The 25,955-nt window shown below is 31.4% G+C and overlaps 1 protein-coding gene across 18 annotated transcripts in view; it reads left to right on the forward strand.

Annotated features, from left to right (window-relative positions):
- CHD9 (chromodomain helicase DNA binding protein 9) overlaps positions 1–25,955 on the forward strand; it is a 241,857-nt gene that overhangs the window by 114,619 nt on the left and 101,283 nt on the right. For 11 of the 18 annotated variants that reach the window (XM_074293386.1, XM_074293384.1, XM_074293391.1 and 8 more), the window contains 3 exons: positions 12,943–13,054; positions 13,616–13,672; positions 21,677–21,823. In XM_074293386.1, coding sequence (XP_074149487.1) covers positions 12,943–13,054; positions 13,616–13,672; positions 21,677–21,823 — 316 coding nt within the window. The remainder of the gene's footprint in view (positions 1–12,942; positions 13,055–13,615; positions 13,673–21,676; positions 21,824–25,955) is intronic. The other 7 variants (XM_074293394.1, XM_074293393.1, XM_074293396.1 and 4 more) reach the window with 1 other exon arrangement.

Raw genomic sequence — 25,955 nt, forward strand, 5'->3', positions numbered from 1 at the left:
TTAGTAATACTATAGTTCTTAGTCACCAGATATATATAAAGGAATGTTTTTAGAAGCCATGTTATTTTATTAAAGGTTGAGTTTTGTACCAAATTATCTCCCAAAATTTCTAATTATTTTGATATTTTAGCTAATGTATATTTAACAAATATCGAAGGAACTTTGATTTTGAAATATTATAGTTCAATGCAAAAAACACAAACCAAAAAAAAAAAAAAAAAAGCCTTAATTTAGTACTAGCATTAAACTCAGCATACATTGAAATTCACTCTAGGATTTCAACACTGCATATATATTTCTTCAGTTACATTGTAGTTAAGAAATAAGACAATAAAATGCATTCTAAAAGAGGCAGAGCTTTTATATCCATACTCAGTAGCTCTTCATACTCACACTAACCTTCAGATTATTTTTTTTCAGTGTAGAAAATTGGGAAATAATTCCTAATGTTCATCACTCAATATAATTTCAAGGTTGTTTTGAGAAAGTAGACCACAAAAGTCTTCAGATTTTATAAATTTGTTCACAAAGTCTTAGTGCATTACCATGAAGTATCTATCTTTAAATAATGGAAAAATAATTTGAACAATTGATTTTAGGAAATAATAGTAGTTTATTTTTATGTAGACTTTAAGATTTGCAAAATGCTTTATCTATATTGCCTCATTTGATTCTTATAACCATTTTTGGAAGTTGTTACTTGCAAGTACTTATTTATCCCTATTTTAGGTTGATTTTTTTCCTCTCTATTTAGTCATTTAGGGTCTTGGAGGAACATTTCTAATAATTATAGCAACTCATTGTATAGTGCTTTAAAGTTTTCAGAGAGCTTTGTCTACTATAGTTTATCTTTCTAGAGAATGTTATAAATTGAAATAGATATTTGTGCTCTTTTAGCTCACACAGAAGTATACTTGTTTAACAGAATTCACTTATTTTGAAAATGAAAATATGCTCTGTAGGTGATCAATAAGCAAATTTAAATTCATTTCTTATAAACCAATCAGTATTATGAAAAAATTATCATTCTAAATGGAATAACAAAACTGAATTGTTCTAAAAAGAAAAATGTTAACATATATGCTGTTGTTGATCTATAATAAAATTGATGTTGTATTTTATCTGGGGTCAGTTAATTAAGTTTGAAGATTAAATTTTCTGTTTATGTAAATTTTATTTATGTGAGTAAAAGTTAGATTTTCCAAAGACAGTTGAGAGAAACCAATTTTTTAAATCTTTGATACATTTAAATGGTTTAAAATGTTTCAGGTTATTTTTTAGTATTTAAATTAGTCCGTTCAGATATTATAAGCAATAATGGTGCATTGGTTTGAAGGCTATCGAGCCATTCCATGATGTTTTTAAAAAAAAAAAAAAAAAAGATTAATAAGAAATTTTCAAATGGGAAGAAATAAATCAGAGCAAAGTGACAATAGATACTATTTTGTTAGCAAATTTTAGGACCTGCTAAATGGAAAACACTCAAGAAGTGAGTAGTAAAAAAGAAAAAAATGAAAAGAAATGATCAAAGAAGAAATTGTTCAGAATTTTGAACAAAAAATAGTAAACTTTGGTGGAGAAAGACTTGGTAATAAAAGCAAAATAACCATAAAACCATATAAACACAATTTTATGATGTGTTTTTTGACTGTAATTTTAGAATTTTATTGATCATTCTTTAGTTAATAATGAAGATTAGCTACATAACTTTGAGAGTATCACTCGTAGTAATAGAAAAAAAGTGTTTATGTAGATATTGAAGATTAGCTACATAACTTTGAGAGTATCTCTCCTAGTGATAAGCAAAAACAAAGAGCTGAAAGTAATTATGGTAGAATGGTAAGGTTGGGTTTTTCCTTGTTTAGAGTATAGAAATAATATGAAATAGTTGATGAACAAATTTGTTGAGGTAAAGGCCTAATGACAAAGTGATATTATAAAAGAAAAAAAGTAGATTTGGTATTTGTATGAGTAGTAGGTTATTGGAGTTGAAGAAAACCACATCTTGACTATGAGAAATAAGGGTCTATTTGCATTTAAAAATTTTATTTTTAAAAGTAACAGTTTCTTTCCTTTTCACTCCTCACACACATCTTTGAGGGGAAAAAATCTTTATTAAAAATGTATATCTTAGGGGCAGCTAGGTGGCGCAGTGGCTAGAGCACCAGCCTTGAATTCAGGAGGACCAGAGTTCAAATTTGGTCTCAGACACTTAACACTTCCTAGCTGTGTGACCCTGGGCAAGTCACTTAATCCCAGCCTCAGGGAAAAAAAAAAAAAAAAAAAGAATAAATCCTAGCTCTGCCTCTTTTAGACAAGTTACTTAACTTACCTGGGCCTTATTTTCTTCCTCTTTAAAATAAAGGTTTTAGACTCTATGGTCTCTGAGGAAGACAGTTTCTAGATCTAAATCTTTTGATACCTATTTTACAAATTCAGAAATAAAGATATAAAGAAATTAAGTAACTTAACCAGAAGTATACAGGAAGTGAATAAACTGGGATAAAGAATCTTGGTCCAAGATTAGCCATGTTACACTAGGCTAGGTATGTCTTCATTAAAACATTCTGTTTAAAAAAACCTCAGTTAAAATTCAAAGATGGCCTAACGAAAGGATAATGCTAGCCAGTTTTTGCGTATCATTTTAGTATGTATTGGGTTATCAGACTAGAATCAAAAGAATTTGTAGGTGAGGTAAGTGGTTGGAGGAATAGTCTGGAAAAAGAATGAATCATTTTTGCTAGGTAGGGCAAACTCAAAAAATTAAGTCCTTTAGTGGGAACTCAAGAAGCTTTAAGGGAATACTAGGCATCAGGAAGTAGCATTAAAAAGAGGAAAACACAATGGGGAGGGAAACTAAAAAAAAAAAAACAAAAAAAAACAAACTTACTCCATTGTTTGTCTGTGGTTAGTCCAACTGCCAATTAGGTTATTAAGAAATTATGTTTTAGGAAGAAGATATTTTTTTCAGTCACCAGAAGTAATTTAAAATTAAATGTTTACTTCTAATCCATAAATCTACTTAAACCAGATCTGAGTTCAGTTTGTTAAAATAAAACATATAAATTATATAATTTAGGATTATTAATTTAGGAGAGTAAGAATTGTGAAGTGTTAGCACAATTTGAAGACCATCAATAACAGTTTCTTTGTGGACATGTTACTAAGTTAGATTATGCAATGGTATATTGAGGCAGGTTATATTGTCATTTTAACCTTCTTGAGGATAAGGAATTGTTTCATTCTTTGTATTTATATCCTCAGCAAAAATGCCTTGCACTTAAAAAAAAAAAAAAAAACCAATAAATACTTGTTTTCATTCTTACTTGATTTGCTTCTCAAAGTTAGTAATTATGAAAAAAGTGTTGGGTTTAAAGTCAGGAGATATGGGTTTTAATCTGCGCTTAGTTTGCTACCATTTATTTGTATGATTTTAGACACTTAACTTTTTTGGACTTCAGTTTTCCTCTACTAAAAATAAGGTTATGGGACTAGATGTCCCTAAGACCTTTTTTAGCCTCTTTATTTAATTGATTACTCTTTATTTACTAAAGCTGTCTTTTTTATTATCCATGGCGAGTTTTAAAACATTAGTATAATAATAGAAGCTCATTACTTGTAATAAAAGTAACTTTTAATATCTTTAGATAAGGCAGAAAAATGAAACAAAGAAAATAGTGCATTGTGACTTACCTTTTTGGAATAACAGGATTATAAACAGCAATTTATTTTGTCAGTTGAATTTTAAAAAATAAGCATGTATATATATGTTTCTCAAAAAAAAAAAAAACCCCATCTATTTCTTGTTTGAAAACGGAAGACAGGTTTGTTCATTTCTTTAAGCATTTGGAAGGAATTTATGGGGGGGGTGGGAAACTCAATTCTTTTTCCAAGTGTTGATTTAATATGGACATAACTAATGATTCTCTGCTTGTGCGTATATTTCTTGCAAATATACAAAGATGAATGTCACATCAAGTTGGTTACCCTATGACTGTTTATGTTGAAAAAACCCAGTGCCTTAAAATGTAAATAAACATCTTACCTAGGATAGCCATGAACAGTCTATATCATTCAACTGTTACACTAAGATCTTCCTTCATTTAAGTTTTTAAGTGCCTTGTAAAGTTTGGCTAAAAGGGATTTTTTTTTTCTAGGACAAACACTTATTACAACTAAAAATTATCATTTCACCTGCTTGATTTTCCCTTTTTTTCTGAAATGACTATCTTTTAAGTATTTTCTATTTAATGACTCCAAAGTAGTACATCATACCTCCATATAAAAATTGTTATAAAATACACTTTTATTTCCCTTACTATGAGTGAAATAATCATAACAAATGAGTAAGTGGGATAAGATATATTGTTTGTCCAATTATTCAATGAGTGAATCGACAGGGGGCATTTACAGATTGACACAGTATATAATAAAGCTTGTTACACAGCATCTACTAATGGCATGTGGGCAAGATTTAGAGGAATGCATAAATTAAACGTGAAAGTCAAATGTAGACATACCAAATAGGGAGTTTTCTAGAGGCAGTATTTATTTTATGGGTTAATATGCTGGATTAGTACCTTAGTTCCTGATTGTACTTTGCCATCTGGAACAACTTGTATTTTGAAATGTACTTAAGTTGTTGGTGTTTTTTTGCTGTCATTTAATTTAAAAAAATTTTAAATATTAGTAATATATCATCACATTTTCAAAACAAGCTTGAACAAGGTTCTAATTAATAATTTTTTTCCATGTGATTTAAAATTGTGGCCTCTTAGAACTAGAAGTAAACTTAAATTCATCATGTCCAGTTCCTTTGCTTTCTTGATATCCAAGGTTATTTAGCTAATAAGTGGGAGAACCACAGTATACAGGGTGATATTCTGTGTACTTATATATTATGTTCTTCCCCATTTCTCTTCTTTGTAATGTATTTCTCTTTAAAATGATTACTTTCTCTATTAAGTCTTTGAAAACATAAAAAATAATCATCTTTGCATGGTGAGCACTAGCTTTAAAACAATTATATTAAACTCTAATATCTGTTGAGCAACAGGGTCTTATGGTTAACAAGGGTAAGTGTGCATGTGCATGCACACACAGATTCACTCACACACACACACACACACGCACAAACGTGCACATGTTCACTGCAAGAAGATATTGGTGGTGTTGGTTTAACTCAGTGAGCCAGGCTCCCATCTTCCCCTCAGGATGCTTTGCTGCTTCATGTAGGATGACTTGCCTGGTATGGTGGCAGTTTGAATCAGTAAACATTCTGATTTTTAAACTACAGTATTAAAAAATATTTACCAACAGTTTTCTGGATGGGAGATCCTACTTAGCTTATTCTGCAAAATAAGTATGGCTACTGAGTCTGTAGGACAGTCTTAAATTTTTATATTAATTTGTAATTTTCATTATCAATTTTAACATTCAAATCTCTCCATGTATCTTTTCCTTCTCTCCTTCCAGAGTCATCCTATAGGACAAATATTTTTTTTTTTTAATGAGAAGGCAATTTAGCAAAACTGATTAACACATTGAAAAGAAACTAACATTGTAATGTTCTATATATTCCCATCTTTGCTAAGAGAAGAATGCGTGTTCACATATCTTTGGAGCCAAGTTTTTTTTTTTTTATAATTTCACAACATTCATTTTCATCTTATATGGAAATAGTTGGTATGTCTATCCTCCATTCTTCTAGTTCTGCTTTTTTTGTTGTTTTGCATATAATAATATTTCTAGTTTTATCTGTGTGCTTCACACTTGTGAGTTTTATTTACATTATAGCATTCCACTTTTATTAATGTATCACAATTTACCAAATACTTCCCTTATTTTAAGTTTTATTTTCTTTGCAATTATATGTAATATTGCTATGAAAAAGTATGACTAAGAATAACTTTTTAATTGTTTTTTACTACATATAATATTAGTAATGGAATCATTAGCTCTAAGGTGATTTTTGTAACTTTATTTTTTTCCTGGATATGTTAAAGTGAATATTTTTTTATATTATTATAGCTTTTTATTTACAAGATATATGCATGGGTAATTTTTTAGCATTGACTTTGCTTTTCCCCTCCTTCTCCCCACCCCTTCCCCTAGATGGCAGGCAGACCCATACATGTTTAATATGTTAAAGTATATTTTAAATAAATAAATATATTAAATTATATATATATATATATATATAAATATTTGTGTATGGATATGTATGCAGTTATTTTGCTGCACAAGAAAAGTCAGATTTAGACATAAGGTGATTTTTGTAACTTTAATGTATGAAACCATGGGTTCTCTAAAAAGACTGTGTGTGTGTGTGTGTGTGTGTGTGTGTGTGTGTGTATGTGTGTGTATACATACATACATATATATATATATATTTATTTATTTATTTTAATGGTTTTTATTTACCAGATATATGCTTGGGTAATTTTACAACATTGACAATTGCCAAACCTTTTGTTCTAATTTTTCCCCTCCTCCCTCCCCCCCCCCCCATGGCAGGTTGACCAATACATGTTCAATATGTTAAAGTATAAATTAAATACAATATATGTATACATGACCAAACAGTTGTTTTGCTATATAAAAAGAATCGTACTTTGAAATAGTGTACAATTAGCCTGTGAAGAAAATCCAAAATGCAGGTGGACAAAATTAGAGGGATTGGGAATTCTATGTAGTGGTTCATAGTTATCTCCCAGAGTTCTTTCACTGGGTGTAGCTGGTTCAATTCATTACTACTCTATTGGAACTGATTTGGTTCATCTCATTGTTGAAAATGGCCACATCCATCAGAATTGATCATCATATAGTATTAAGATTTAATATATTTTTAAGTCTTGTAGCATAAATGAGTATACCTGTTTTTCTATAACCCTGCCAACATTGAGTTTTAATTGGTTTTGATAATTTAATGAGTATGTGGTGATATGATAACTCGAATATCTTTGATTATTTGTGAGGTAGAGTATTTTGTCAAGTTATCTTTTATAATTTGTACTTCTATGTTTGAAAACTGGCTGATTTTATCTAGTCCTATATGGATCCTTAAAAGTTATATAATCTGATCCTGTCATTTTATAGACCGGCAAATAAAGGACCAGAGTGTATTAGTATACACTGTCTTTTCTAAAATAATAAAAGCACTTTCAGGACAGGGATATTTCAGTTTTTACTTTTTGTAAACTCAGGGCCTATTACAATGCCTGGTACATAATGGACAGTTAAATAAATTTTTATTCATTGATTAATTTACATGATACTTAAAAATTACTCAGATATCTCCACTAATAGATCAAAAAGCATAATCTTTTATTGGCAGATGTTTAGCATGTCCTGACTTTCATATGTATTGTGTATTTCTAATAGTTACCCGTTTTTTTACTTTGTTCCTTTCTGTAGCAACTTAAAAATCTTAGATTCTAGTTTATTATACTTAGTCACCAAGCATTTATTAAATGCTTACCATAACTTCTAGGCACTTTGCTAAGCTGTAAGAATACAAAGAGAGATAAGAACAGATCTCACCTTTAAGCAATTTAATTCTAATAGTAGAAACAACATGCAAAGAATTATACATGTAAGATATATGCAGTGTAAATGGAAAGTGCTCTCAGGAAGGCCTGCAGCAACAAATGCTAGAAGGAACCAGGAAAGACTCCCTGCAGAGGTTGGGACTTTAGCTAAATCTTACATGAAACCAGGGAATTCAAGAAGTTAAGATAGAGGGAAGAGTATTCTGGGTTTAGAGGATAGTCAGTGAAAAGGGACAGAGTTGGGAAATAGATTGTTGTGTTCAAGGAACTACAAGGATGTATTATCACTGAGTTGTGGGACACATAAAGGGGGTGAAGTAAAAGTAGGCAAGAGAGATAGAAAAATACTAGATTGTTGAGAACTTTAAATGCCAGAAGGATTTTATATTTGATCCTAGAAATAGTAAGAAATTGCTGCTAGTTCTTCTTCCTCTCATTCCTTTCCCTAGTGGATGTTTTAGGGGAGAAGTAACATCTTCATATCTATATTTTAGGGAAATTAACAGCTGAGTGGAGAATAGTCCTGAAATGGGAGAAACTTGAGGCTGGGATACCAACTGGGAGGAATCTGTTGTAAGTTTATTTGTGACCTGATGAAGGCCAATTTATTAGAGTAGCAAATACTATAAAATTAAATTAATTTTAAACTAATTCCCCAGTGATTCAAGGAAGGAATAGGAAGAGTTTACAAAAAGAGATGATCTGGAAAGTGCTTTTTGAGTGAATATATTAAAATTAAAACTTAGAATATTTTTGGGTGAGGGTTGTTATTTTGTTAATGTCAAGAAACTATCTCTACCAGTGCAGATTAGCCTGTCTTCTACAATTTATATTCTAAAAGAGTTATGCTTAGAGCACTGTGAAGGTAAATAACTTACCTAAGATCCTATAGCAAGAATTTTCAAAGACTAAACTTGAACCCAGGTATAACTGACTCTGAGATATGCTCTTTATTATCAAGCCTCTTTTATGTATTTTTTAAAAGCATGAAAAGGTCACATAGTTAGATTATCTTCTTAAGTTACTGTGAGGAATGTATAAGAGAATGAATAGGGATGAACAAGGCATATATTTCCTGAAAAGAATAAAAGGATATTTGGAAGTAAATTTTATGAATGCTATAAAAATATAGCTGTGTCACAGCTATTTAAAAAACAACAAAATTTCTACTTTGGAAAGTGGGAAAGAAAAAGTATCCCATTGGCATAGTGGTTAGAGAGTCTATCTTAGAATTAGGAAGACTTAGCTATTATCATCATTATTATTATTATCATTTACATAGTGCCAACTGTGTGGCAGGCATTATTCTAAGTGTTTTATTATTATTATCTCATTTGATCTTCACCATAATTGTAAGAGGAAGCAGAAGTTAAGTGACTTGCCTAAAGTCATGCAACTAATAAATTAAGGCTAGATTTGAGGCCAGATTTTCATTCTTTAGTTTTCCCTACTCTAGCCCCATTATTCTATACTCTGCACTATCTATCTTTTAAGATCTGGGCTCAAATTCCTATCTCAGATACTTACTAGTTACATGACATGGGCAAATCACGTAATCCTTTTGTGCCTCAGATTCCTTACCTATAAAATAAGGGAGTTAGTGATCTCCCATGATTCCTTCCCTAAATCTATGATCTTCTCTCACATCCTGGTTATATGATCTTGGGCAAGCTATTTAAATGCTGTGTTCTAGGCAAGATTAGTATTCAAGCATGACTCCCTAGTTGGGGACCTGACTGACTGAAAGTTAGTGACTAGGACAGATTAAAAAAAGGCACTTCAGAAGTGGGGGAAGGGGACAATAAAATTTTAGGTAGATTGACTTTGAGATGATTTAGGAAACATCCAATAGGCATTTAGTCATGTGAGGCTGGAACGCAATTGAGAGACTAGTGCTAGAAATATAAATCTGAAACATCTGCATAAATAACTGAACATGGGAGATAAGAGAGAAGTAGGGAGAAGAAGTAGAAAGTATAGCGAAGAAACTTGAGGTCATTTCAGTCATGTTTTGAGGGTATGTGATATGGATAGTGATTCAGTAAAAGAGACTTAAGATATGTAGAAAGGGCTACAAAAGGATACCAAGTTAGAAAAATCCAGAGAAAAAAGAGTAATCTAGAGGAAGGGTTGATCAGCAATGTCAGATGCTTCTGGGAATGAGAGGGATTGAGAAAAGGCCTTCAGATTTGTCAGTAATTTTAGAGAGATGGCAGCTAGGTGACACACTAGATAGAGTATGGGGCTTTTAGTCAGGAACTCATCTTCCTGTATTCAAATCTGGCCTCAAACACTAGCTATGTGACCCTGGGCAAGTCACTTAACCCTGTTTGCATCAGTTTGCTCATTGCCATATGAAGTGGAGAAGGAAATAACAAATTAATCTAGTATCTTTGCCAATAAAACCCAAATAGGGTCATGAAGAGTCAAATACAACTGAAAAAAAAAAAACAATTGAACATCAGAGATTTTAGGGAGAGTTGTTTCAAGTAAGTGAAATTAGAAGCAAGATTACACAAGGGGTTAAGAAATGAATGAGAGAAAATAGAAGCAGTGAGTATAGACACCTTTTTCTTAGATTTTTGACTCTGGAAAAAAAGAAGTGATTTAGGATAATATCTTAAAGTTAATTGGTTCAAGCCTTGATTTTTTTTTTAAGAATAAAGGAGACCTTGTTGTTTTTGTAGGTAATAGAAAATGGTTTAATAGGGAGAAAGGAAAATTAGAAGGGAGGATCATTGTGGGAATTGTCTGCCAATATAAATAATAAGGGGAAGAGGTAAAGGGTACCAGAAGACAGGTTGTTCTTGGGCTCCACATCTTCATAGTTAGGAGGTCAAAGGCTTTTGAGATGTAAAGAAGTGGAGAAGAGAAAAATGGAAAGGAGACTGGGTTTCCCTGTTTTTACCCAAGCTGGAAATATAACAATCCCTTTTGGACCCAGTTCCACTCCTGTTATGAGAGAAATGGGTTTGTTATTTCCTACTTAGGGTGGGTCTTTCTTTCCACAGGGCTCTAATTGGTGCTGGACTTAGAATATCCAGTAGGTTTTAATGAGCTATAGCCCTAGCTATCCTGGTGGAAGACTTTAGAGGAATATAGCACCATAACTGACTGCTTTTATTTTCTTAATGAAACTTTGAGTCAATGTTATCTGCCAAGAAGGTTGGAGGCAAAGAAGGTGATACAGGAGGTTTGAGAGAAGGTTTAGAAAAGTCATTCCTAACAACTGTTCTCACAACATCCATATTAAGTGTAGATATGGAATCAAGTAATAAAACAACCAATATTGTAGTTTAAAGTTTACAAATTGCTTTACATATGTTATTTCGTTTAATCCCAACAAAAATCCTGTCAGTTAAGTGTTGTGATCTCCATTCTTACATATAAGAAAATTGAGGCTGAGGTTAAGTGATTTAAAGGAACTATTAAGTGCCTTAGGAACAGTTCAAACCCAGGTCTTCTTGATCCCAGTCTAACCCTCTAAAATATATACTACTCTACTTTTTGTAATTTAAAATGCTGTACCATGAAAAAGATTAATAACTTCAAGTGCTCTGTAAAACAGTATACTTCAATGTGCATTTAGCTATCAGTTTTTTCTCTGAGGATGGATAGCAATTTTACATCAGTGCTTTGAAATTGTCTTGAATTATTGTATTGTTGAGAATAACAAAATCATTTACAGTGGATCATAGTATATTACTGCAGTTACTGTGTACAGTGTTCTCCTGGTTCTATTCCCTTTGTTTTGTATCAGTTCATATAAGTCTTTCTAGGTTTTCCTAAAATCTGCTTTGAGTTGCTCTTATCAAAAATTACTTATTGGCTGACCTTCTGGGTGACTAGCCTTTCCAGATTTACTTAAGACTATTCCTCAGCATATAATTCATTACCAAGCTTGTACTAGAAATTTGTCTGGCTTAGTAATGTCTGCCAGACATATACTCTGCTGAGAAAACCTAATCAAACAAAAACAATACTGTCATATATGAGGCATTGGAATGGAACTTTAGTGAAGGTTCTTTAACACCTTGTTTAATAGTACCATTTCATCTTATTATTTCACTTTCGACTTTTAGTTTCACATTCTTAGACCAGTCATTGAGCTTTCTAAAGATTGACATGTTTAACTTGTCATTGTTAGTAATCTTGTTATATTTTTCATTAGTGTGGCTTATAATCATTAGTAATGAAATTTGTATAGAAATAGAATGTTGTCTGTATGGAGTCCAACCAAAATTTAAATATTTATTATTTTTATTTTAACATTTTGATTCAGTTCCCTTCTCTTCATTCCCACAGACTCCAACCTAGTCCCACCTGGGCCATTTAAATAGATTTCTAATTGGTTTCCTTACCTCAGTTATCTCTCTCTCTAATTGCAAAAATTATGCTAATAAAATATGAATCTGATCATGTTATTCTTTTTTTTCTGCTCAGTAAACTATTCTTGCTTCTAGGATCAAATCCTTAATATGTTTGACATTTTAAATCCTTGACAACATGGCTCCAATCTACCTTTCCAGGCTTATTACACATTATTTTACTTCACTCACTCTATAATCTAGCCAAATAATTCCCCTTTATCCTTCACATTCAAGGTTCTAATTCTTGTCTCTGTGCCTTTGCATGTCTAGCATACAACCCATTTGCCCCTTAGAATCTCTAGAGTCAGAGCTTCTTAAATGCTACCTTCTGTATAAGACTTGCTCATCTCCCCACACACATGGGTCCTTTCCACAGAAACTACCTTTTCTATTTACTTTGTATATATTTTGTATAAACTTATATTTATGCATGATATTTTACATGATGAACTATAAGCTCCTTAAGGGCAGTGACTATTCATTTTGTTTTTGTATCCCCAGCACAAAATATCCAGCACAAAGGAAGGCTCTTAATAAATTCTTACTGTCTTTATTATTGACCAGATCCATTTGCTGTCCTATATGATCTAAATTGGCTTTAGGAGATTTCAGTCTATCACAATACTTGCAATAAGTAAGATATAGTCATTTGAGATTCCTATACTCCATGTATATTTCTGACATGGATACATTTTTTTATCCATTTACTTAAATTATATATGTCTATTTAAATGTTCATTGTGAATTTCCTACAAAATAGCCATCATATGTTTGTAGTATTCTTGAATGATGTTTTATTCAATTTAATAAACATTTATTAAACATCAATATGTGGAGACATTATTCTATGGCCTAAGACGAGAAAGACACAAATGCAAACAGTCTTCCCTCAATAAGTTTAAATTCTACTGGAAAATCTGTAAATTATAAGAAAAATTTCCATGTGAAATTGAATCTTCTGAAATTATGACAAAGGTTATTACATAGTCTTTTAACTTTATTTTTTAAAAATTTTGAAACAGGAAGCTCATTATTACATTGGGTAAGAAGCAAAAAAGAAAGAATGTGTCTTCAGATGAAATGTCTGATGCTGAGCAGATTCCACAGCGTCCATTCAAAGATGCAGATTCTCAAGTAAGTATTTAAAAGTTTTGTTTTTTTTTTGTTTTATTTTTAAAGAAAGGCAGATATTCGTAGGAATATTTGATTATTATTTTACCCAATGGAAAACATGTACCTGTTTGCTCATAAAAATATATTTCATTTGATAGAAGTCCTTAGATGACACTATTTTATAACAGCAGTGTAGTAATGAGAATAATGCTTTTCTAGTAAATGGATGTATGCAGGTTTAATTTTTTAAAGTGATTTTTAAAAGTAAAATATAAGAGAAAGATAAAAATGAAACATAGAATTTTGGTAAAGCCTATATGAGTTCATGTACTTTGCATATGCCAAGTAAAACAGTGATTCTATTAAAATTCCGTACTCTATTAATATTGTTCTTAGTTCTTTTCTTTTTGAGGTAGTCACAATAGCTATGTGAGCTTAGAGAAAATACATAGTATGATCATCAGTCTTCTCACCTTCCACACTTTTGTAAATAAAGTGCTGCTCTTGGCAGTAGGGATAGTGGCAGTTGTTTTATGAAGGGGCCAGGAAGCCCCTGAATGGCCTTTCTTCTTCCTTATGCAGCTTCTTATCCAATGGAGAGTAGTGGCTCAAGGCTCCTGGGCTGCTGCAAGAGTTGAGGTAAGGGCAGTGATATAAGATCCTGATAACTATATGGCCTAGATTATTTCTTCATATATAATATATACTATATATGGTATTGTACTTGACTTAAGTAAACCTAATATTTTATTTGTTCAACAGAAAGAATTTCTGGTTAATTTTTTATTGCCATAATACCGGCCATTTTTTCATTATAGAAGTACCAAATAATGAATTGGTAGTGTAGATAGTTCAGCGTACAACATGTACTTTTTCTTTGTGAGTCTCACTGTAATATCTCTGTACTTTAATTTTAGCATAAAAGATCAATGTTGTTGGCAGGAATTGTGTTATAATTAATTACCAAACCAAGTATATTAATCTTGAGAGTCCTTTGAGTGACAAAAGCACTTAAGTTTCAAAGGATTGTAACTTAATTATCTTTAATTTGAAGTCAGACATAAGAAATCTCAAAGGTATGTAAGTGAAATTTATTTTTGTTACCTTAGACTTTTAATTTATTATTTGATATTTTCTTGGTCTGACTATGCCTAGTGGCCTGAAGTTGATGGTGTTATCCTTTCAGGCTTGCCATGTTTGGAGGGTTTCTGCTTTGCCTTCTGCAGACCCTATTGGGAATATTATAGGAAGCAGGTAATATGCCATAGGAATGATTAATTAATCAGAATGCTTCTGGCCACTAATGCAAAATGCCTGAATTAAGGTTGTTTCAACCAACATTAATTTGCTTTGATGTTGCCCTTAAGTCTTGAAGGGAGAAAATGTAAAAATAAGGAAGAGAGGACTTATCAGGTTAAAAAAGTACTTGAAGAATATTTTAAAAAGTGAAAATGATTTTAAAAATGTATATTTATGATCTAATAGTTTGAAGTCACCATTTTACACATTCACAAAGTAGTAAAAACACTTATGTACTTTAGACACATTTATAGTTCAGTAATATGAGGTTACACATTCAATGAAGCACTGTATACCTGAAAAAACTTATCTAGTAAGAAAATTATTCTTGTTGTTTACAAAGTACTTTTGTGAGAATAAATAACTATTGCTTGCTTAATTTATAGCTGATTACTAGAACAAATATAGTATACTATGACATTAATTTGATAAGATAAAAAGCCAACCCTTTATTTATGTTTTATTTAGCCTTTAGAGTCTAAAAAGTATGATTATTAATTTTTTAAAATCATGTCTTGATATATGTTGAAAAAACTGAATATTATGACATGATTATATACTTACTGTATAAGAGGAAAAATATGTTGGATTAACATATTTACATCGTTACAAATGAATCAATCAACAAATATTACTTTAATGCCTACTGTATGCCAAGCATAGTACTGGTGCTGAGGGTACAAACAAAAATGAAACAATCCTTGCTCTTAAGCTTTACACAGAGTTTAGAAAGACTGCTTTAGATCCATATAGATATGAGTTTACTATACTATAGATAATTTTGAATTGCTCTCAGAAGTACATAACTTTTTCCCAGGCAAGAATAGGAAATCATAGAAAATGACTTTTATTCCTGGAAAAAGATTCTTTTTGCCAAATTTATATTCATAAAAGGACCAATATGAAACATGTTTATATAAAATAAAACGGGGGATAGGATGTTGGAGTTGGTAGCTTATATTTTACTACTTAGATATATAGGACTTAAAATCCAATTAAGGAGTAATGATTTTAGTGTATCTTTTTTTCCCATCTATTGAATAGGAAAATTGAATTTTTTTCCATTAATTGCAATGGCCAAAAAATTTCTCACACCTGTACCTCATGACTACTTTAAAAAAATGTTCATACTGCTTGGATGTGTCAAATGCCAAATAGCACATACCAGAAAATTGAAATTAACTTTGCATTCTGGAGGAATCCATTGATTATATGCGTCATTAGAGGATATGCTTTCTGTGTGCACTTAGAGCATCAACTGGTTAAATTAGTCAAAAGTGCAAAATTAGAAAATGAAGGAGACAGTATTATTTGTGATTAAGAGAAATAAATTAATTCTTAATGTCACCATTCTTTAGATTTTTAATTGATATGAATTTCCAGTGAAGGATCCAGAATACTTTAGAAAGTACCTTTTTCGGTAATCCTTTGATCTACTTGTCAATTAAGTATAAACTCATTTGCTTAATAGTCCGGAGGAGATGGGGAAGATTGTAAGCTGTATGGCATAAAACCCTGCAGTCTGAGAAGAGTAAAAGTTGTGGGTTGCTCAAATAATAATGGAGAGAGACTTTAATATAAAATAGCCTTTCTCATATTACCAATGATGATTTGTATACCAGAAGTGGTATAAAAAGATCACATTAAGAACATGTGTGTTCCTAAAAGGATGGAACAATAACAAAGGACAATCTGCTGTAGATATATACTCAATATTAAGAAAATCAAGATTGCTTCTGGGACATTGGGTGGATAAAATGGGAAGGATTTATAGGAACACATGGCTAAGAATTGAATAGGATGAAATGATTTTATAGAATTATTGTGATCTTCCACTGGTGGAGGAAAATATCTACACCAGTAAAATCAAGTCAATACACACAAACATTTATAAAGTTTCTAGTATGTGCCAAGAACTTTTCTAATTGCCAGGAATACAAAAATGAAAATGAAAGTACCTGCACTCAAGACAGACTATTTTCTATCAGAAGAGGCAATATGTACATATGGAAAATATGTACAAAATAAAGTAATTTAGGGAGTAACTTAACTAGGGATAAAGAAGGACTTGATATAGGAAATATCATGGCATAATGGATAGCTTGCTAGAGTTGGAATCATGAAGACATGGCTTAAAAATCTTATTTTTGACAATGGATATAGTAAGCTAATAAGAACAGATCACTTACTCTGGCCAGGTTTATATCTAAAATGGGCATAATACTAGCAATACAACTCAGAGGATTGTTGTGTGGATTACATAAGATAAAGTATATAAAAAACGCTTTGCTTGAAAATATTATATTAATGCTAATTATTTCTATTATTAACTATTAGCGCTAGAGCTGGAGAGAGGAAGCAGAGCATTCTAGGAGTGAGTGATGGCCTATACAAAGGCATCAAGATGAGATATGTAGTGTTATGGTTAAGTGGACCACAAGGAAGCCAGTTTGCTTAGAACTTAAGAGGGCTAGAAGTGCAGTGATAATATAAGGCTAAAATAGGTGACCAGGTCACAAGGGGCTATGAAAAGTGTCAAACAGAGAAGTTTATATTTTATCTTGGAGACAAGTAAGGAGTTGCTGAAGCACAAGAATAAAATAGTCTGACCTATGCTTAAGAAAAAGCACTTTGGCAGCCCTCTACAGGATGGATTGGAGTAAATAGACACTTGTATTGATGAGACTAAATAGGAGGCCATTCCAATAATCTAAGCAAGTGGTCCAAGTGAGAACCCAAACCATAGGTGACTGTATAAGTAGTTAGAAGGGAGTATTTTGGAAAATTTTATAGACCGAAAAATGTAAAGGTAATGATGATGGTGATGATCATTATCTTGGTCATAGCTAACAGTAATACCTACTGTGTGCCAGCTATCATGCTAAGGGCTTTACAAATATCTTATTCGATCCTCACAACACAGAGGTCTTATCTCCATTTGATAGTTGAGGAAATTGAAGCAAACAGATTCAGTGAGTTGCTCAAGATCACCCAACTAGTAAGTATTTAAAATTGTTTTTGAACTTAGGGCTTCCTGATTCCAGACTTGGCACTCTTTATCTACTGTGCCATCCAGGAACGACAACTGATTGTATATGTGGAATGAGGGAGAATGAGAAGTTGAGGATAACATCGAGGTTAAACAACATTTGACACTATAGAGAGACCAAAAGGATGAAATTTTGGAAAAGATCATTAGAATTTACAGATAGATTATTTAGTGTAAAAAAGTTTTTTTCTTTATATATATGATATATTGCTGAGGCAATTGAGGTTAAGTGACTTGCCCAGGATCACACAGCTAGGAAAGTGTTATGTGTCTGAAGCAAGATTTGAACTCAGGTCCTCCTGACTTCAGGACTGGTGCTCTATCCACTGTGCCATATAGCTGCTCCAAGGTTTTTTCTTTTTAAGACTTTGGCCGAGAAAGCATTTAGGCTGATAGTTTGAGGGAATCATAATATCTAGTGAAGATTTTAAAGAATGATCTAGATTATTTAGCAAGTTAGGAACAAAATAGATAAGAATACTAGATTTGAAGCATAAATAGTATACTTTGCAGAATGAGGGGAAATTTTTCTCTACTCTAGTTACTAGAACTAAAAAATCTTGTCACTGATACTAGCAATTCCCCTCAGTACTGTTGTGGGAGATTTTACTTTTTCCTTTGAAAAACTTATGCAGTAGCATTATTCTTTTAATACACTTTATGACCTCCAAATAATTTTGTTGGTCTTTTAGTCTTTCAGTTGCTTCTGACCCTTTGTATCTCCATTTGGAATTTTCTTGGCAAAGATACTGGAATGGTTTGCCTTCTCTAATTTATTTAACAGATGAGGAAGTTGAGGCACAGGATCATACAGCTAAGTGTCTAAGGTTATATTTGAACTCAAGAAGCTATTCCTGACTTTAGGCCTGGCACTTAATCCACTGTGCTACCTACCTTCCCCAACAATTTTACTATACTTAAACTATAATGATGAGTGAAATTTTCTCCCTCTAGTTTACCCTTTAGGATGGCCTTAGGCTCTTGGCCTCCTATATACTTGGGGAGAGATCTGTACTACTCTCTGATCATTTCTTTTATTGCCTATTTCTGGACACTTGGAGACAGATTTCTGACCTTCTGCCTTTGATTCTGTCATTTCCCTGTATCATTTGATCATTTACTTGACCAACTTCTAATTAGCACTGAACACATATTTCCTTGCATAGATAGGTCTTTTATATTCGTAGGTTGTTTTGCGACCAAAAAAAATATTAGTGAAATATAACTTTCAGAATGAAAAGATGACCACCTTGCATAGAGGATGCCACTGTGGCTGAGGCTTAGGAAGAGAATGAGACAGAACTGCTTATGCCAACAAATCAAAGATTAAACAAAGAGGGAATATGTAGAATTTGATGACAAATTAATTGTATTGCCTTCTCCTAAAGCTTTAGTCTCCATATTAGTGTGGCTTTCTGTTGTTTGTAGGATGAAATACAAATCTTTGTTTGACCTTTAAAGTTCTTTACAACCTGTCTTCAATAAACTACTTTTCAGGTTTATTATTTATCATTCCCCTTCAAAACCTATCCACATTCTACACAGATTTACTTCTTACTGATCAAATGCACACATTTCACTTTACATTTCTGCCATTTTGGATATATATTGTCTTTCTTACCTGTAATGCTAGCTTTCTTCTAAATTCAGTTCACATTATACCTCTTACATGAGACCTGTCCTGGTGCTCCCAGCTATTAGTATTCTTCCCACCCACCAATGGATGACTTTGTAATTTGTATTTGTATTTACCTTGTATCAACTTTATGTTTACTTTTTTTGTACTTGTTGTTTTCCCTTAAGTAGTATGCCAACTTGGTGAGCATAGACTGTTTCATTTTTGTTTTTTATCTCCATCACTTTACACTGGTGCGTGCTACTTAATAAATGTTTGTTGATTGATAGGATGATTGATACTTTCAAGAATCATTATTATACATGAACATTCCTCCGTCCCTTATGATAATGATTCATTAACCATCAATAAAATGTGGGTTCCCAAATGTTTTATTCCTTCTTAAAACCTAACAGAATGGAGTTGAGCAAAATTCTTTTTTTTTTTTAATATTAGACTCATAACTATTCATCCTTATATGTCCATTTATTTTCCAAGGCTGTTAATTTCTCCTAGTCATTTATATTTCCCCTATCTAACCTTGAAATTGAGTGTCACTAATGTATATTTAAAAAAAATTTCCTCCAAATTTGGCCACCAATTTGTTTTTTATTTCATTTCATTAATTTCAGGAAATTATATTTTTCAGGGATTTTAAAAATTGCATATATTGTTACCATACTAGAAGGTAGGAAATCCATAAGTTTTTTCTATTTTTGTTTTTTCATGAGGATGCATAAGTTAAATTTTTTTAAGCTAAGATGCTTAGTTTACATAGCTCCTTATTATATAGATCCATATATAACTCTTATATTTTTTAACTAGTAAAAAAAAAAAAAGCTTAGTTTTATACATGGTTAGACTGCCATATAGGATTGATATCATAAGAGTTCAAAATGCATTTGAAGCTGAGTACACATACACTTGGAGATTCTTTACACATAGAATTTTTTTATGTAGTGGAAGAAATATCTCTTTTAAAAATCCCCTTGATTTTGTAAGCTGTTAGCTCAATTTAAGATTTATCTGATATTATAGGAAAAATCTTTGTTAATTTGGGAGTAAAAAAACTATGGGGAGATAAAAATATAAATTAGTGAAAAATCTAAATCATAAAATGTCTAAATAAATATAATCTTACTAATTTCAAGGTCTTAATCATTTCAGGATCAATAATGATTCCTATCCTTTTTGAATTGTTGCATGATCTATACATAATTCAAAATGATTTCCTAATATCCTAGTTAATTGGTATCATCTTGGTATTTTATAAGACTAGAGTTAGAAATTAGTGAAAAATTTAAGTGAACTGATGAACAAAGTGTTGCCACATGGAAAAATGTTTGAATAAGTAGATATGAATAATTCATAATGAACATGGTGATCATTAGCAGTGAATGATTTTTAAAGTATTTTCAAATAATTTGATTTCTGAATTAGACTCTCCATTGTTGTTTTCATTATTGATTTATGCTAGCAACTCTTCTTTATAGATTATACACACACACACTCACACTTGTGTATGTATATAAATTTCAGTTCTACTTATGCAAATTTTTGTGGTTTCTTGAAATTAATCACATTGTTATATGAGCTATGAATAAAATATATCTTTTATTTAAGTAAGTAAGATGATCTTTAAAGTTAAGTTAAAAGAAAAAATATTGTTGTGGTTACAGAAGGGAAACATAAGGAGAAGTAGCAAAACTTTCTGTGAAGAACAAAATTATTTTAACTAACTTACCTGATGGACAGTTCTTGTAATTATTTGTAGAAGTAAGAGTTCATCAAAATTATGAGTTTCTATGCTTATCATGATGGACAGTTTTTTAGTTTAAAATATAAATTTTTGAGTTTTTAAAGGAATGTAAATTTTTTAAAATTAAAAGCAGAATAATTTACCTTTATGAAAACTTGTTTTAATTTTGACTCCATAGTGAAATACATAACTTCTAAATCTGGTTCAGTTTTGTTGATAATAAGAAATACGTTTTTTTAATTTTAAAAATAATTTAGATTTTAAAAATTAATCATACTCAATCTTATAATCAAACTTCACTTATACCATTGCATAGTATTTCTAACAAAGACTTTATTCTATCTTTACCCCAATACTTCCTTATATTTTAAGAAAAATTAAAAGTAATTAAGCCTTAATTAATTCCTTTTGCTGCTTTATTTAAATGTTGGATGGCTTTAAAACTTCCATATTCTTTTTATTTTATTTCTTTTTAAAGTACAGAAAACTTCATGTTGCCTTCATTTTCATTAAGACTAAATCCATCTACTCTTAGGCAATAATGCACTTTGGAGTATATCTGCAAAACTATACAAAAAAATTAAAAAGTAGAAATATATGTTACCTAAATAATAAAATAAATAACTAAAAGAATTGAACCTCTTAAGATTTCTTGCAGACCATTAGTGTCAAAATTTTGAGAAAATTCTTCTAACTAAATTTTGTTTCCTGAAAATCCAGGAAGCAATCTGAGGTTGCAATCCTATTGTCCATTTGTATTAGTAGGCAAGTATTATCAGGGGGAAAAAAAGGGGAAGAAATTTCCAAATCTCCAATCTCTAAAATTAATGTGTGTGAATTTATCAACTTTTTGAAAATATTTTATTATATTCTTTCTTTTAAAATAAACCATAAAATTGCTCCTTTTACGGTTAATTCCAGAAGAGAAGATCGAATCGTCAAGTTAAAAGGAAAAAGTATGCTGAAGATGCAGAAGGAAAACAGTCAGAAGAAGAAGCAAAAGTTTCTGTGAAAATCAGAAAAAGTTCAGCTTCTTTACCCGCTGAACAACCTTTGCAGTTATTTGTGGTAAGCAAGATTACAAAGTGACCAGGAAAAATATGCAAACCATCTTTAATTCCTTTTATTTTCTTCTCGTAATTAAATTGTATCTCTTATGATTTCTACTTTATTAACAATTTTAAGAAGTTCTCTCTTTTCATTCTGCTTATTTCTCAAGCATCTAAGACATTTCTTTATCTAAGAAAAAAAATTTAGTGGTGTTTTGTCCCATTTTTCTTTTGTAGTGATTTTTGTTTCCCTTTTGAAGTCAGTACTTTGTTCCTCTGATTAATTTTGTTTATACTAATTTGATTCTAGCTCACTCTCACACTCTTTCCCTTTTATGTGCTTTTTTCAACATTTCTTTAGTTTAAGTGAACCTCTTTATCTTCTTCCCTTCCTTCCATATTTGTCTGTCTCTTTTTTTAATGTATATTACTATAGACAGGGCAAGACAAGAAACATTAGGCTTTTACTGTGTACTAGGTACATGGTAAGTACTGGGAATATAAAATACAAGTAAAAAGAGTCTCTATCCTCAACAAGTTTACATTCTAATTAGGGAGGACAGTACACAAAAGAGAAGGACAATAAAGTACCCCCTGGAGGCTTGGTGTTGGAAATCTGGAACATCAAGAGTACAGCTGAAAGGGTACTGAAGGTTGGCTAAACTGGGCCCCTTCTTCAAGATGGAGGCTTCAAGAGGAATTCATCATTGGGAGAATGGAGCCAGCACTAAGGAAAGGTATTAGGTGAGGAGACCCCCAGATTCTAAGGGAAACTGCCAGGATAAGACTGCAGCTGAGACATGATGTTGAATTCTGGAAAATCAGAAGCACAGCCAGAAGGGCAATGAATGTGGGCCATGTTGGGTGCTTTTTAGAATTATTGGCTTCAGGAGGAACTCATCAGTGGGAAAAGGGCTGTGGAATGTTTATGTCTGAAAAAAAAAAAAACAAACAAACATTCTTTTATGGCATTCTTGATATTCCATGATGTCTCTCTGTTTTGTCCTATTCATTTTTCTCTTTTCTTCCATTCTGACTCCTATTCACCATTTCATAAGCTATGCCTTTATTTGTGCTTTCTTTATTCTTTTTATGCTCCTCATAAATAAAGAATTGTTCATCACATTTCTGGGGTAGTTAGGTGGCATGGTGGATAACACATTCATGAATTCAAATCCAGTCTTAGACACTTACTAGCTGTGTGATCCAAGCAAATTATTCTTCCTCTGACTAAGAATAGACTATGTCCATGGAGAGGAAAGGAGAGGCATACCTCCAACTTCTGAGGCATTTCTTCATTTTTAAAACTTAATTTTATTGTTTTTTTATTAATAAGCATTTGTTGTCCCCTCTCAAACAAGGAAGACAAAAAGCTCATAATAAATACACAGTTAAGCAAAGCAAATTGCTGTACTGATTATTTCCTTTTGCATCTTAAGTCTATCACTTCTCTGTTACGAGATGGGTAGCTTCATCTTTGGCTCTGTGGAACCATGATTTGTCATTATATTGATCAGAATTAGCAAACCTTTCACATGTGTTTTTCTTTTTAATGTTATTATTGGATAATATCTCTTTGTTTCTACACAGTTCATTCTGGATCAATTTATATATGTCATTTTAGTTCTCTTTGAAGCGATCCACCATTTTGTCATTTTTTTATGGTACGATAATATTCCACTACCCTAATATACTATAATTTGTTTAGCCATTCACTCATAGATGGCAAGTTTGACAAGCAAATAAATCCCCTCAGTTTCTAATAAGAGGTCCATATATAGATTTATAGATTATGGGCACTTTTCTTTTATCTCTTTAAATTATAGAGCTAGTAAGTAATATTATCACTTGGTCAATGAGGCATTTCTTTCAAGTATTCAGTAAAAAAATGTATCATAAATGTAATAGTAAGAAAAGAGACATTGGGTATGGTTTCTTGTATCAAAAAATGAAATATTTAATATTTATCGTTGTGATTTTGTGTTTAATTTCTTCAATGTAAATATATGTAAGTAAGATTTGGCAATCACTGTCTTAAAAGTTTGGAAATACATGTTATTTCCTAATTTGTATGGCTAAAATAAAATTTGTTATTTACCAGTTCAAGTACTTAACCTTCTGCTAATACATTCTAAAAGAATGTTGTTCTTTTATGACATCAAATTTCACAATGCTAATTTTTAAAAATTATTCCCAAGTGGAAAGTAATAAGTTTAGACTGTTTCTATGACAAATCTATGTCAAGAACTTTAAAAAGTAAATTTAAGACCAGCATTTCTCTAATGACCAGTTTGTTGGATTTGAAATGTAATGGGGAAAAGATCTTTTATGTTTAAAAAGAATCATATGTTAGGAGGATCTTACAATTGATTTCTTTGGTCCTGGCAACTTTTGGTTGGAGAAATAAAATTTAACTATCTCCTTGAAACTTTTGTCCCCAAATCTTAGTCACTTCTAAATCTTTTCAGCATGTCAGAACAATTATATTATTTTAGTTGGATATTTTTACTCCTATATTAATTTGTCATAGAAATTGATTATAGTTCAATGGACTAAGAAAAACTAGAATGACTTTCCGTAAATATAGGCTTACACTGTGAGAAGGTAAAAGAATGTCCTTGTAGACATAACTCTGTGTGTGTGTGTGTGTGTGTGTGTGTGTGTGTGTGTGTGCGCGCGCGCGCGTGTGTGTGTTTCACTCTACTCATTCTTAGTTGTCTAGTCAAGTTATCCAAGTTGTATCAAATGTTGGCAATGACTTAAGGAAAAAGAAATTTGGAGTAATGTTTTGAAAATACCATTTTTGAAATAAATATGTAATTTGTAATGCCAGATATACTTTACATCAACCTCATCTGTGCCATTTTATTTTTATTGTTTAATCTATACAAGTTCCTATGATAAAACAGATCAAATAATTATTTTTATGTGTAAGAAATGATGATTATACAATTTAAAATTTGATATTTAGAACTCTAAGAAATGTTCTCCTAATGATGTAGAACCCTGATTTAGTGGACAAAGTGCTGGCATTGGAACTAAGAATTAGAGCTCTGCCCCCCCCCCCCAGCTTTGTTGACTTGGCAAATCAATTCATTTCTTTGAACTTCAATTTCTCACCTCTAAAAGAAGGTGAATAACACATGTAGTACATATCTTAGAGGATTATTGTGATAATGTATTTAAAACTTTTGCAAATCATAAAACACTATATAAATTAAATATCAGTTGTTATCATTATTAGTATTACTTGCTTCCAAGACTTACAATTAGCATATGATACATTTGTGGATTAATGAGGTGATTTAGTATATAGACTTATTCATATTTTGTTGTCAAAAAAGTCCATGTAATCTGATCTTTTCCTGATTGTCAAGCCTTGATCTAGGTTAATTACTTGCATAATATAATTGTCATTTAGCATTTATCCAGATTCATTCAACATTCTAATAGAATCTCTTTATGTCACTAGTATCACTAGAAAAGACATTATCCAACTTAAAGAGTCTTTGTAATGACTCTTATCAACCACCAGAGTTCAGTTTTCACTGTTGTCCCTGGCTTCTTCTCCTCCTCCTCTTCCTTTACTACTCATTCTTCTTTTCCTTCTCCCTCTCCTCAATATTTTATTTTCCAAATAATTTTCTACATTTTTTCAGTCTTTATATTCCAAATTTGTCTCCATCCCTCCCCTTCCCCATCCCTAAGACAACAAGTTATCTAATATTGGTTAAATATATACAATTCTTTTAAACATATTTCCATATTTGTTCATGTTGGGCAATAAAAATAAGAACAAGAGGGAAAAAACATGAGAAATAAAAATAAACAAAAAGTGAAAATACCATGCTTTGATTCATATTTAATCTCCATAGTTTTCTCTCTGGATGCAGATATTGTTTTTCATCCAAGTCTACTGGAATTACCTTGAATCGCCATTTTGTTGAGAAGAGCCAAGTATATCACAGTTGATTATCACATAATCTTCTTAATGTGTAGTGTCCTCTTGTTCTATTCTCTTCACTCAGCATCATATCATGTGAATCTTTCCAGGCTTTTCTGAACTCAGTTTGCTCTTCATTTCTTATAAATCAATGCCTAGTTTCTTATATATTGTTTTCCAATCTTCTCAGCAATTTTTATCAAATAGT

This window comes from Sminthopsis crassicaudata, chromosome 2, assembly GCF_048593235.1.
Source record: "Sminthopsis crassicaudata isolate SCR6 chromosome 2, ASM4859323v1, whole genome shotgun sequence".
Lineage (NCBI taxonomy): Eukaryota > Metazoa > Chordata > Mammalia > Dasyuromorphia > Dasyuridae > Sminthopsis > Sminthopsis crassicaudata.